The sequence below is a fragment of the Monomorium pharaonis genome, chromosome 3 (genome assembly GCF_013373865.1).
Source record: "Monomorium pharaonis isolate MP-MQ-018 chromosome 3, ASM1337386v2, whole genome shotgun sequence".
Classification (NCBI taxonomy): Eukaryota; Metazoa; Arthropoda; class Insecta; order Hymenoptera; family Formicidae; genus Monomorium; species Monomorium pharaonis.
Window position 1 is genome coordinate 28,944,798 of NC_050469.1, and position 14,503 is coordinate 28,959,300.

Consider the following 14,503-nt stretch of genomic DNA (forward strand, 5'->3'; position numbering starts at 1 on the left):
TTAGTTGAAAAGTTTATTGTATTCATACTGCATTAAATACAAAAGGGATGATTAATTTAACTATTTATCTTATCACACGCCAAGTAGTGAAGTTCACTAAGATTTTAATAAGAATCACAAACATTCAGATAGACAAATGCCAGCATAGTAACGAAATTTGCAAATTTAAATTTTATCCTTATTTCAAATTCTGCGAACAATAAAAATAAAATGATAAATGGAGGCACTCGGATATTTCTAAACGCAGTTCTCATATGAAATAAATATAACAACATGATAGTGTTCTTTTGATGCTAAAAATAGTAATATGTTACTTATTTTGTTAGAAACAAAGCGCAATTAATCAGACATTATTAGAATAAAAAATCAACGTATTGTCTACAATTACATAATAGATATTAAAATAATATTAATGTAAATAGATATTAGAATAATATAAGTTATATAGATTCTGAAAAGCATGTATTATGGCTCTTTTCCTTTTTACCAAAAGATTATTTTCTATTATGGTTAGCTTCCTTGGTACAAAAAAAAACATTTTACGTGATTCAAGTGCATGTATAAACGATACATGAATAATTACAATATGTCCAAGTTCTGATTATATAAACTGTGATTATTTAGAAAACTTGTCACGTTTTATACGCTCCAGATGGAACCACCTAGCCAATCTTATAATTACTGCATTCAATGTCAACACAAACCATAATCAATTTCTATCTTAATATTATGTTAACAGACTGCTCGATTTCTGCCACCAATCTACATAATCTAACATAAGAAAATCTAATAAACAAAATGACAGCATATCGACATTTTATGTACAAAAATTTGGAGCTAATACTTAGCTAAAATTAAAACTGTAATATGCAATTTTTATGCTAACAAAATGCTACATGTTCCTGTATGAAAACGTGCAAATTTTAAGTAAAAACGCAACTACCTCATAAATTATAACGAATTAACATTCGTCAAATGGATTGCTTCAATTATTGCTCCCGTAAATAATACAAATAAAATTTAATTTTTTATTATTAACATTTTATATATGCATTTAATTATGCGTTTATAACAAAATAGAAACATATTGCTATATTGTGAAATATGTAAACTACAATATGACATTGTAATAGGTATATTTAAATTATTTATAATTTTATGCTTTTATAATGACATCATAAAGAATACAGAAAATATTCACATGTTACGTTCTGCACGTTTGTCTATCTGAACATTTACGTTTTCCATGTAACAAAAACATACGATGTATATAGGTTGGTTTTAAGTAATCTAAAAGATTTTAAAGGATGATTTTTCACATTAGTTTAAAATGAAAATTTCACTTGATCACACATCTGAAACAGTTTAATTTGAAAGAGTCTTGTGTCTTTTAAAAAGATGAGTCTTTTATGTCCTCTCTTAAATTTATATATATATATATATATATATATATAATTAAACATAGTTTTAAATAATCAGTAAAAAATTTTCTTTAATTTTGTTACCAAGTATCTCTAAAACTAAACCATTTCAGACATTATCATATAAAGTTTTCGTCTTTAATTAATGTGATCACACTTAAAATCTCTAAAATATTTAAGGTCTCCTTGTATATGTACACATTAATATTTACACATGAATGATTTAAATAATGAGTTTCTTATTTATTAACTCTTTGAAGCACATAGAATATATCTGATCGATTCCTTTGAAACTTAATATCTAGGGGATTTCTTAGATCGCTGATTACAAATTTAAAGTCAAAATTAAAAAATTTTTAATGACAGATTAAGTTGTGGGCCAAACTTTAAACTTTCAAAATTAGACTATCATTTATTAATATCTTTTAGAAATGTCATTTTAAAGGAAAAATTTAAATGTCTAAAATTCAAATTTTTTATATAAACTGCAAATTAAGCACATTAAATTATCTAAAGGATACAATTTTCAAGGTGCTAGAAATATATTTTTTGGACATCCGAGTATATCCACAGTGCTGCAGAGAGTTAAAAGAGAATTTCTTAATATATACACTAACATTAAATACTCATTTATAAATTTAGTTTTGTAAAAAATTGAGCAAATTATATTACCTCGAGTAACCACTACTTTGTAGCAGATTACTGAGGAAACTACACTGAAAAACATAATCCAAGAAAATACCAAGCGGCCTAAAAAATACTAAATTACATAATAATTAAATTTAGTTAGTGCCTGTTTATTCAGAAAGAAAACATGGACTATGGAAGGTTTTTCGATCTTACATCGTTAATATTACCTAAACCTGAAGAGAATAGAGGCGGCACGCCCTGTTTGATCATTTGCAATTGAACGTTGAACGGAAAACTATAATAGAGAATAAGATAATTTTCGTATAAAGTAGGGAATGCTCTGGTCATTAGCAGGTGTTGCATATAAATTATTAGAGTAGATTTATCTGAATAAAAACACATTGAAAATTACACAAATGCATGTTATTAAAATTTTATAAAAAATGTAACGTAATGTAATATATAAAAATATACTCATTTGTTACAACGTAATTATTATTAAAATACTTAAAAATTGTCATTTTTTAGTTACTTGTAAACAAAGAGAATTCTAATGAAAATCCAATATATTGAGTGAAGAACAATTTTTACATATTATGCATTTTGGTCGTGGAATGTTATCAAACGAAAAACGGAAATGTCAGAAAAATAATAATGCCAAAGTAAGCGCTTGTGTCCTCAGTTAGTCTTCAATGAAAATTAAATTTGAAGAACGTATTCTGAGGTCAAATTGGAAGACGATACTATATCAGAACTGGTGGAAGTCAAATTAAAGGCAAACACTAGAGCAATTCTGGCAATAGCAATTGGTGGCAATGCGACGAGTTTGTTAACAAATCCTGAGCAGATCTCTTTATCACAAAGTGCCTACAGATTCCAAACGCAGATTAAATCGCCAAATACCAACAGAGTAATGTCAATATCGACCAAAATATGTTTCAAAAAGCAAAAACTGATTAATATCAAGTTCTTGTATTAATTTTAACAAAACCAAAAATTATACTATTAACATGCATCTTATGTTTAATAAAGTTAAAAACCCCAATGTGTTTGTTATGAGGACTTATGTTGTGATAAGCAATGAATATATCATTTTAATACATGATTTTATACATAAATATATAAAGTCATACAGATCACATTTCTGCTTTAATTACTTTTTATCCCATTATGAACACTTCATCCAACAATGAAATAAAATTATACCAAGAAAAAAAGATTAAATACATAATATACAAAACATTCCTCACTTTACTACAATTGTTATGTCTATCACTATTTTTCAGTTAGCGTTCAGACACTCGGCGCAAACAATCAAGCATATATAATCCCCATAGAACCTTCGATAACCATAAATAATATTTACTTCCTTAAAAAATCAAAACTTCCTAAAAACTTAACCAGTCTTCAAATTATGTACGTTTGAATTGTATATGAATCTGTTTGATTAAAATTTTGTATTTTCCATAGTGTGACGACAGCTCAGACACCATGTCTAAAATTGGATCATTAAATGTTTTAAAAACAATTAAAAAATGTCTTTAAGTCATGTCATGCTGAAAGACATCTTTAAGATGCCTTTAAATCATCTTATGTCCCAATTTTAGACATACGTGTTGTCTAGTAGTTTATTTGTGAGCAAATCAGAGAGCAAAAACATTCAGATAATTTCTTAAATTTATCATAAAACTTCCTTTAAAAAATTACAATTATGTTGTAACATCAATATTTTACCTCAAAAGGATGTATAAAAATTCACTTGTTAAAAGAAATGAATAAAAAGACAAAACATATATATTATAAAGTTGGGAATTATGTACAATAAATTATATGTGCCATTATGGAAGCATTTATGGATGTAATATTAACGGAAGTAGTGATTACCGTATTTATGTTCGGTAGTTAAAAAATAGAAATTAGCTATATTAATCGTCGAAACAGATTTGTTGTATACTATGTTATTGTGAAACATTATAGGCTATTTTTATCACAATAAGCGTTGAACGCAAGAATAAAAAAATAAACGAGAAACAGGGACTAAATGAAGATTTCGATAACTTATTACTCCTTTATAAAGAAATATTGCCCGGTATACTGTACTGTCCTTTTCTAGAATGTGTATCGACCGCTCTGACTGCAAAGTAATAGTTATTACCCTCTGAAAACTGTAACAAGAATATCGTCATTTATAATATTTCAAATTCTAAATTATTAAAAAAACTTGTACTAATCCCATCGAGTTCTAATATTGATATTTTAATTCACCTGAGTCAAGGTACACGCCATAGGAAGTGGTAGTGCACGTACATCACCCACTTTTTTCCATAGCGATGTGCTAGGATTCATACCAGTAACTTCTTGGTAGGCATATAACTGATAACTGGCGATATCGGCATATTTGTCTGACAAATTCATATTCCAAGATAGCACTATACCTATCGATACAATGTTAAGGTTGCAAGTTAAAGAGTGCATGTTAAGAGTTTCAATTATTTGTATAAAATAGAGACATTCTAGTTTACCATTTGCTACTTTTGAGATCTTCAACGATGGCGCGGGCGGTGGAAGTTTCAAACCAGGTGTCACCGTATAATTTGGAATGTCTGGTAGTGGTGCTGGATGCTAAAATAAAACAGCACTAAAATTATAATAATGTTTGATGAATAAGTGTCACAATAGAAATGTTACTTTTGATACTTACCTTATTTATTTGTATGTTCGGTAAAACTGGCGTGGTTAGGACGCGCACAGCACCATTCGCGATTGTTGATACTCCTGTTAATAAGACAATGAGTAAATTAATATGAAGTAAAAAATATTACACACATTTTTTTGTACAATTATTTTTTTAGTTTTTCTAAAAGGATAATATCAATAATATATAAGCAAAACCAATAATATATATAAGACTATGTACATAAAACCATGTATAATTCAAATAAGGATAAGAAAAATGCTTTTCTAAATAATATTATAAAGTTAAAAATATGACATATTAATGTTTTCTATTTAATTACCTGTCTTATAAGCAACAGAAAATGGTGGTCTATTAGGTGTATTTACCGGCCGTATCTAGAAAATATTTGAATTTATAAAACAAAATTATAATTCTCTCATTTTTAGAAAGCAGCATGTATGTGGGTGTGAGTATGTGCGCGCGCGCGCATATATATACACACACATATATACGCTACTTTCTAAAAATAAAGGAACTAATTATAATTATACTTATACACATACATATACATTTACTTATATACTATTCAATGATATCTCGTTTCTTCTTTCTAAATATATAAGCTACTCTTCAAAGAAACAAAAAATCATTGTTACCTGTACCTGTTGATTAGTATTTGCTATTAGTACTTGTCTCGGTGAACCTGTGCTACTCTGCATCACGTACGCTAGTCTGGGCGGATTTACATTATTCTGAAAATAGTTAATAAATATATAATAAATAATATATAAATATAAAAACATTATACATATAATATCTTACATTATAAACAGTTCTAAATTTATTAAGACGATAAATAACAATGAAATAAGTCCAAGACGCAAAATCAAAATAAGATCACTTGTAGTGACCCGACCTATAGAATAACTATTTGTTATATATATATATATATATATACACAAACACACAATATAAAAGATGGGCGCGCGTGTATACTCTCTAAATCAAAATCAGTATATTATCGTTCACTGAAGGATAATAAGATTCACCGATTCTAATTTACAAAATGTATGTTTATGTGGATGTGCGTACTATGGCCTATATGGCCTATATGGCGCGCGTGTGTGCGTATGTGTGTGTACATTTTGTAAATCAGAATCAGTAAAACCTTATTGATTTATAGATATATTATTATTAATTTATTATATTTACAACTGTAATTGTCAATGACTATTTATTATCTTTCAGTGATTACGATTAAGAGAAATGTATTTTCACTGATCGAAATCAATGTATTATCGTTATGTACTGAAAGACGGTGCATAATTCACTGATGTAGTGAGTACACTATATCAGCACACAATACTCTGATTTCAGTAGAAATCAGATTATTCACAGTCCTTTAGTGAACGATAATATACTGATTTCGATTTAGAGAGTATGGTACATACACGTCCGCACATCCTTTTTTTTTCCCCCCATAACATTAGTTACATATTATTTGTATAATAGTGAAAAAAAACTTACAACAAGGGCAGCTGATGCTGATGGTTGATTAGTTGTTATCACTTTTATACTAGCCGGTTGCGTCGTCGCAATCACATTTGCTGGTATTGCTTGTATTACCCTTTGGAAGGACTGCGTAGGTTTCGATGTTGCATTCAATTGTTCGATTATAGAAGTTGTAGTTGTAGTAACTTTTGCATTTACTATAAAGATTCGACATGTTAAAAAATATATAATAATTGCGAATATCATTATCTAATTCTAACACGATGAAAGTTTATTGCCTTAAAATATGCTCTCTCTCTCTCTCTCTCTCTCTCTCTATATATATATATATATATATATATATATATATATATATATGTACACGCATGTGTAGAAAAATAAACATACATTTATTCTTTTCGTCCTTTTCGTCCGTGAGATCGATAAAATCACTGTTTCGTGGCTTTGGAGCTATCAATGTCGGACGATTCACTTGATTTTGTATTTTGCCATTTAAAACAATAGTCTGATGTGATTGCGGTTGAATCTGATGTTGTTGCGGCTACAAAATTTGCGTTAATACATCACTATAAAATAACTTTTTTTATTTGAATTAGCTGTAAATATTATTCGAACAAGTCTCTCTCTCTCACACTCTCTCTCTCTCTCTCTCTCTTTCTCTCTCTCTCTCTCTCTCTCTCTCTCTCTCTCTCTCTCTCTCTCTGTCTCTCTCTCTCCTCGTTATACTTACAGCAGGTAAGATTGGCTGAAGAGTGCTGGTAGGCTGATTGGAAGAGTCCAACGGTTTAGCAACAACTAAAGCTGCAGGTGTTACAGCAGGAATAACCGTCGTTTGGACTGGACTCTGCGTAATTATAGGAGTAGACATGGTCACTACAGGCCGACTTACTACAGGCGATCTTATTTTGATTCCGCGTCTTGGACTTATTGTATTGTTATTCGTCACTTCGGTAGATATAGAACTATTCGTAGCATTCGTGGCATTCGTGGCGTTCGTGGCACTCGTGACATTTGTGGTGTTCGTAGCATTCGCGACGTTCATATTGTTCGTGGCATTTCCTACAGACTTAGTATTCGCGGCTTGCCGCAAATTCTGTACTCCGTGTTCCTGTTGAGTGATGCATATAATCGTCATATTTTAATTTCAAGTGAATATTACAGAATGTGTTAGAATATATTTTCATAATGAATAAATACCGTTATAAAGTTGACTTGTAAGCCGACGGATCTGTTTATTTTTATAGGCGCGACAGTTTTGTCAGGATTCGCACGACGATCTATTTCATTACGCTCCAAAACCATCTTGAAGTCCTTCACTTGTTTCATCAATTGTTGCATCTTCGTACGCGTTATTTCTTGGTATTTCTCTGACATACGAGCTTGTTCTCTAAGTTGTCCAATTTCACTACGCATCGTGATCGTTTCGACAATCTTTTGAATCAGAAGCTCCTCTAATTCCTTAAATATATTATAACAATAATATGAGAAAAGATGCTAAAAATGATCTAATTAACAATACACTAGTATTTAAACTACGCAATTTTTAAAAGAAAATGGTCTAAATTTTATTCCTTTAAAAAAATTTTCTAAAATTTATATAAAAAACTCATAAATATATATACCATAAATTTTTACTTTTTGTAATTATCTAAGATCATATTTTTATCAGTACTAATGTCAAGTGCAATGTTGTTAGTTTCTGAACAATAAAAAAGTTTTGCTCTCAGAAACCTATATCATTATTGACGATTTTTCTCTACGCATAACAAATTCGAAATATTTCATTTTATTATAAATGTTTTTTTACCTCTTGTGTAAGTTTTGGTAATTTCTCTTTAAGATCTCTTCGAAAAAATTTTTCAACAAAGGATAATTGTGTGATATCTTTCTTTTCTTCCAAGCTATTCATTTTCACTTTCTTATTATTACCATTAAAAATCTCGTTTTCTGAGCAACGTTTCAACGAAGGAGGTGATGCAGGACGTATATCCTTATTTAGTTTATGATTTACTGTTACAAGTTCTTCAGTATCGTCAGAATCGCTATCACTATTAAGAAATTTTTTCCTAATTATTTCTTCTGCATTTTTAGCAGTTTTCCGCTTTTGTCGTCCATTCTCCCTTTCCTCTGTAATAATAAAATTTAAAAATAACTTAATAATTATATTTAAAATTATATTAATAAAGATTTGTAAATAAGCCATAATAAAACTTCTATGTGATAACAAAGCACACAAACTGTGTAGAAAAATGATTTATTTTGTAGAACATATCTTCTTATAACTGATAATGATAGAATTGATAGAGTTTAAAAAAAACAACAGAACAAATTTGTGAAATCTCAAATGATTAAAAATCAAATGGAATAAGCCAAGCTGGTTGTTATGTGCTTTCTTAAACTCTATATGATGTTACATACATACATACAAAACTTACATACAAAAGTTTCTTAAATCATTCTCAGTAGCGTATTAGGCAAAAAAACAAAATAATAAAATTCATATAGCAAGGTCAAACAGAAACTGGTGTCTTGTAAGTCGATTTCGAAAAATAATGGATAAAGACTAGTTCATAGAACATTTTCTTTTCTAAGTGTAGTAGAATAGAAGTAGTCAATGATAGACATTTGATTACAGCATTTGATTGAATAAAATTATTGCAATTTTTACACCCGAAAGATTCGATTAATGTATAACATGTACATCAATTTTAATCAAATTCATTTTATTCTTATATCTTTCGAAATTGGTTCACCAAATGCCAATTTTTTGCTCAACACTGCGGTTATTTTTAATTTTATTATTTTGTTTTTTCATTTTCAAGAAAGTAAGAATAACTTAATCTATGGCCAAACGTGTTTTTATATGTAAAATTATTATTAGATTTTAATAATTATATCAGATTTACTATAAAAACACGTAACCAGTTCAACTTTTATCCATTTATATTTAATTTTTAAAAATTAAAAAATGGTTATCTTTATTTTTTTCTCTATATTTGTCACTTATTTTATATTATTAATACATTATTATAAATACATATATCAAAACTTTTTGTAGCAATTTATATTATCCACAAGTTTCTTTGTAAAATAAAACTATATATATACATATATAATTCATATATAAATCTGCTTAAAAATCATAAATATTGTATTCGACTATATGAAACTGTATGATCTCTATCAAATTTTTGTTTAATAATCTCTTTTTTCTTTATCTCTTATTACAGAAATTGGCATGCCATATTTTGCTTTTGATGTTGAAGTATTTCCTACCTTGGTTATCTTCACAATCTTGTACGGTATCGACTGATTTTCTAATTCGTTTTCTTCTTGGCATGACCGTATGATCATTTTTAATTCCACTTTTGTTATTAGAATCATCCACATCGCTAGATGCTAATAAGATATTTTGTAATATTGATGATTTCTTATCTACAATTTTACTTTCAGATTTATCAATATCATAGTCATCTTTAATCGTTATTTCCATATTATCTTTAACATTAAATGAACTATTTTGATTTTCTATCAGTGAAGTATTCGTCAGCTTTTCCGTGATTTTTGACATATTTGATACATTTTTGTTTTCCGTTGTATCCACGAGTTCCAGACTTTTATTTTTATTTTTATGTGAAATAGTATCTTTCGATAATAATGATTCATTAGAATTATCGAATTTGACTAAATCCACATCTGAATCATTCTTAAGATCGTCTTGTGAACAGTTTAATAACTGATCATCTTTACCATCTGTAATATGTTTGTCTATTATTTCATTCTCTAAATTATTACCATTACTGTTAGAAATAATTGCAGTAGACAATTTGTCACTATTAGATGTCTTATCAGTAATAGAATCTATAAAAGAACTATTACTGTCTGTATTGATATCTAATTTATTTTTTAGCTCACAAGTATCTGTCGGAATTACTTCTTTACTATTGCTGGCTGTCTCTTTTAGATTTTCTCCATTCTGAATTTTCAGTTCTGTATTTCGAGGATTATTTGTTTGTATACAATTATTTAAAGATAAATTATCATTTTCTAATCCTATATGTTGTTCAGATACTGCAATTGAACACTCATCACTTACATCTGTAATTATTAAATCTTTGCTAGATTTCAACGTACACTTTTCATTAGATTCATTAGATTCATTAACAGTTGCACTAGTATTTTCCAAATTATGTGTATTAACTTCTATTCGCTTGTTTTCAGATGTATATTCATCTAAGAGTAAAGCTGAATTTTCTGGGATGTTAACTGCTGCAACAGATTTTGATGAAATAATTGACTTCTTCTTCACTTCCAATGTTGAAGACGAGGATCAGTAAGAAGCGATTATACGTTAGTTTATAAATTTGGATTAATATTCTTGTGGTGAAAACTTGATTTGATAATTATTTACAATTTTTACGTGTATATTACCTATATTATGCTCGTCCTGCGTCGCTTTATCATCATCAGGCTTAGAAACTATTTCCACAGTCTGTTGCACGTCAGAGCACAATGTCTTCTCTATGATTGTATCTAAAATTGGCTGATCTGCAAACAAAAAGCTAACATTTATAGAAATGCACAAAATATAAATATCTCAGTAAATAAATAATTACATACATATATAATTTTATTTATAATTATATTTTAAAACATAACTACTCTCTCCCTCTTTTTTCGTCCCCTCTCTCTCTTTCTCTCTCTCTCTCTCTGTCTCTCCCCTCATCTCTCTGTGACATTTCATATTCATAGATTTTACATTTTACAAACATCCTGCAAAAAATCTGTCACAACTTCCCTAAACCGATTTGATTCTTGAAATACGTTATTAAATATAAATCTGAAACACATCCTTTTTATGTGTCCAATTTAAGGAATGAAATAAACCTCACAAAGATGAAGTTTATATTTCAGACAATTGTCAATGAACGATGAAGTATAGAAAAAAAATATTTTAAACAAAATTTTTATGCACTTTGTAAAAGTATATAAAAAAATATTAAATACTTTTAAAAAATGTTTTTTTTTTTTATTATTATTTCAATCCTCACAGTTTTAAGAGGTTATTTTATGCCTTATGCCTCAAATGGTGTGTGTGTGTGTGTGTGTGTGTGTGTGTATGTGTGTGTGTGGTGTGTAAAGAAAACTTTTATTTTTATACTTAACAACATATTTTAAGAAAAATCGATTTTGTTCTAGACAATTGTGATAAATCCTTTAGTTTGTAAATTATTTTATAGATAGTTTCAAAGATCAATAGCAACGAATTACGAATAACATCGTTATTTTTTTATACGATTTGATATTGACGTAAAAAATTTTTTGATAATGATAATATCAATTAAAAGTGTGACTATTTCCATTATCATTATCATTATGAAAAGTTGTAACATCATTACCAAATCATTAGTATAAAAAAATAAAAATAACGATTTAAGTATTACTTGTAACATGTTACTTCCCATTTCTGTATTAAACATAATGAAATTAAACTTGTAGCAAAACTATCCAGACTTTTATCAAAATATATTATCTAGAAACTATTTAATAACATATTAAAAATAAAGTGTTGATTTATAATTGTCACAGATAAAAATTAATTACACACCAGCTGTTTTACTTTGCGACTTTAATTCCGCGATATTTGTAGCGTCCTCTCGCTCAATCTCATCATCGTCAGATAATCTCAAGCGTAAACTATCATCGGACAATGTATCTTCATCCTCCCCGTCTTCCTCCGCACCAAATAATAATTCTTCTTCTTTCTCTTTCGACAATTCATCAATGTCAATTTTATTGACACTTGAGACTGTGGAACTAGATTCTAAATTATGCACTGTTCCAGTTTGTGCTTTCTCCATTATAAAATTGAGCACAGTAAAATGTCACTGTTCATTTATGTTGTTTATTAAATATCTTTCAATCTATAATTAAAAAAATTACATGAAATATATATGTAAAACATAATACAGGTTCATTTAATATATAATCTATATCAATATACATGTGTACTGTAGCACATAACATATATCACTCTATTTAGTCATGAAACTAATGGTTTCGAACATAAGATATTGGGGGTTTATTTTATTACATTTACTAAGTATTTCTTTTTAAGAAACAATTTTAATTAGAAGTGAAAAGATTCTGTTCTTGCCAGATTCTGTTCTTTATTTCTATAGCCGACAAGTATATTCCTATACAAATTATCAGCAAGAACTTTCACTTTCCAACTTTTTTATAACATTACAATATTTGTAATATAAATTGGTATAAAATAAACTTTTGATAACCTATGTCCAGACATTTTTAAGTTTCGTAATTATATGTACAAATACTTTGATAGATATATTAACTCAAAGGAAATTTAGTAAAATAAAAAACTAATATTCCAGTGAAAATATTTATAAATCTTTATTACTATAAGATATTTTTACAGTCATAAAATGATAAGTTTATATTTGCCAGAAATTTACTACTTCATATATGTGATGTAATGTTGTGTTTATAGCTTTTAAATATTACATCATAAATGATAAACGTGTGTAATATTTTTAATACTAAATCCATTTACAACAAAGTTTTATAGCTATAAAAAATTTTTTAAAAAATTTAAAATTATTTAAAATATCCATAAAATAAAAGTATAAAAGACAAACACGTTCCATTTTGTCCTGATTGACAGCGCCAATAGCTGGACATATATATGACTGGTATTCATAATTAAGTCTTACATTTAAGATCATCTTAAGTACTGTCTTAAGATGTCATCAACCAATCACAGAGCATATTAGAATCTTAAGACATTACTTAAGATAGCCCTTGTCTACAATAAAGATTTAAACTTTAAGCCATAAGAAATTGATCAATTACAATTAAATATTCTTATAAAAATCAATTGTGATTGTCAGTTTCTTGTGAGTTAAAGCTGAAATCTTCATTCTAGACTGGGAAATAGTCTTGAAATTCGACTATGAATATCAGCGTATGATTGATTCCTCTTTTCATGATCTTTGCAGAGTTGAAGTGCTTTCTGAATCATAAATGATTCAGAAGCGCATGATGCATTACTTACCCTTGTTGTTCATAAAACATTGAACAAAAATAAATAATGCATCATGCATAAAACGAAATGTAGCCCAATTCTAGTGTGCAAAAATATCGTCAATGAAAACAGCAACCAATTATAAAGTCGACATCATTATAATTGAGATACTGTTTGTCTAAGGCCTTGTCTACAATAAAGATTTAAGCTTTAAGCCATGAGAAATTGACCAATCACAATTGACTATTCTTATAAAAATCAACTGTGTTTGTCAGTTTCTTATAGTTTAAAGGTTAAATCTTCATTGTAGACTAGGAGTTATAAGTAACTTTTCTACAAGATCTGTGTTTTATCAAAAATAGTGATAAATTAAATCAATATATTTCAAAGATACATACAAAGAACAATAGATAAAAAAGGGAGAAAACAAATAATTTCAAATTTTTAATAACAATAAGTATCTTCAATAAACAAAACAGACCAGTGAATGCTCACTAATCTGTTTATATTATGCCTTAAATTCTTGACTGTGATTGGTTAATTTGTTTATTGCTTAAAGCTTTATTGCACGTAAAAATGTTAAACATAACCAGTATTACACTTAGATAACTTAAAATTATCTAACTAATGATAAATTACATGTAAATATATTAAATATTTCAAATAAAATAAAGATATTTAATATTTTATCTTGATAAAGTTATAAAATTTTAAGATAATTTTAAGCTAATAAAATAATACAGGATATATAAAAATATTTTTATTTTTATTTCTAAATTTCTTAAAAATAAGTCCTTCCAATAATTTAATCTAACCTAAAAAAATATTTCTCTTTAGATTTGAACAAATACACAAATAAAGATCAAAGTTAAAAATAGAAGAAATATATAACTTACATTCTAATAATTTAAAAAATTTCTTGTTTTTCAACTTAGTTTTAAGGTATTTTATTACACTAATTTCTGATCTGTCCAATTTGGGCTGCATTCCAATATATTAATATTATATATATTCCAGTATTAATATATACTAGTTACATATACTAGATTTTTGGTAAAGTAAATTATGAAACGCATTCCTGTGTTTTTACTTTAGAAAATTCTATTATTAGAATAAATAATAACTTGAAAATTGAGGCTAAAGTCAATATACTTTATTTTTGTCATTGTCATATTATCTTAGATAATTTAAAAAACATTACATTTCTTTATCTAAGAC

The 14,503-nt window shown here is 27.6% G+C and overlaps 1 protein-coding gene across 8 annotated transcripts in view; it reads right to left on the reverse strand.

The window, feature by feature from the left end:
• LOC105837965 (activating transcription factor 7-interacting protein 1) overlaps window positions 1–14,503 on the reverse strand; it is a 22,566-nt gene continuing 8,063 nt past the window's right edge. For 5 of the 8 annotated variants that reach the window (XM_012683185.3, XM_028189462.2, XM_012683186.3 and 2 more), the window contains exons 2-15: window positions 11,849–12,164; window positions 10,672–10,788; window positions 9,517–10,509; window positions 8,048–8,367; window positions 7,438–7,698; window positions 6,971–7,348; window positions 6,628–6,781; window positions 6,256–6,437; window positions 5,385–5,480; window positions 5,069–5,123; window positions 4,753–4,826; window positions 4,574–4,673; window positions 4,317–4,486; window positions 3,711–4,216 (exon numbers count right to left, since the gene is read on the reverse strand). In XM_012683185.3, the coding sequence (XP_012538639.1) occupies window positions 4,121–4,216; window positions 4,317–4,486; window positions 4,574–4,673; window positions 4,753–4,826; window positions 5,069–5,123; window positions 5,385–5,480; window positions 6,256–6,437; window positions 6,628–6,781; window positions 6,971–7,348; window positions 7,438–7,698; window positions 8,048–8,367; window positions 9,517–10,509; window positions 10,672–10,788; window positions 11,849–12,101 (3,249 nt within the window). In that variant the 5' untranslated portion in view covers window positions 12,102–12,164 and the 3' untranslated portion in view covers window positions 3,711–4,120. Of the gene's footprint in view, window positions 4,217–4,316; window positions 4,487–4,573; window positions 4,674–4,752; window positions 4,827–5,068; window positions 5,124–5,384; window positions 5,481–6,255; window positions 6,438–6,627; window positions 6,782–6,970; window positions 7,349–7,437; window positions 7,699–8,047; window positions 8,368–9,516; window positions 10,510–10,671; window positions 10,789–11,848; window positions 12,165–14,503 lie in introns of all 8 variants that reach the window. The other 3 variants (XM_028189464.2, XM_028189466.2, XM_028189470.2) reach the window with 3 other exon arrangements.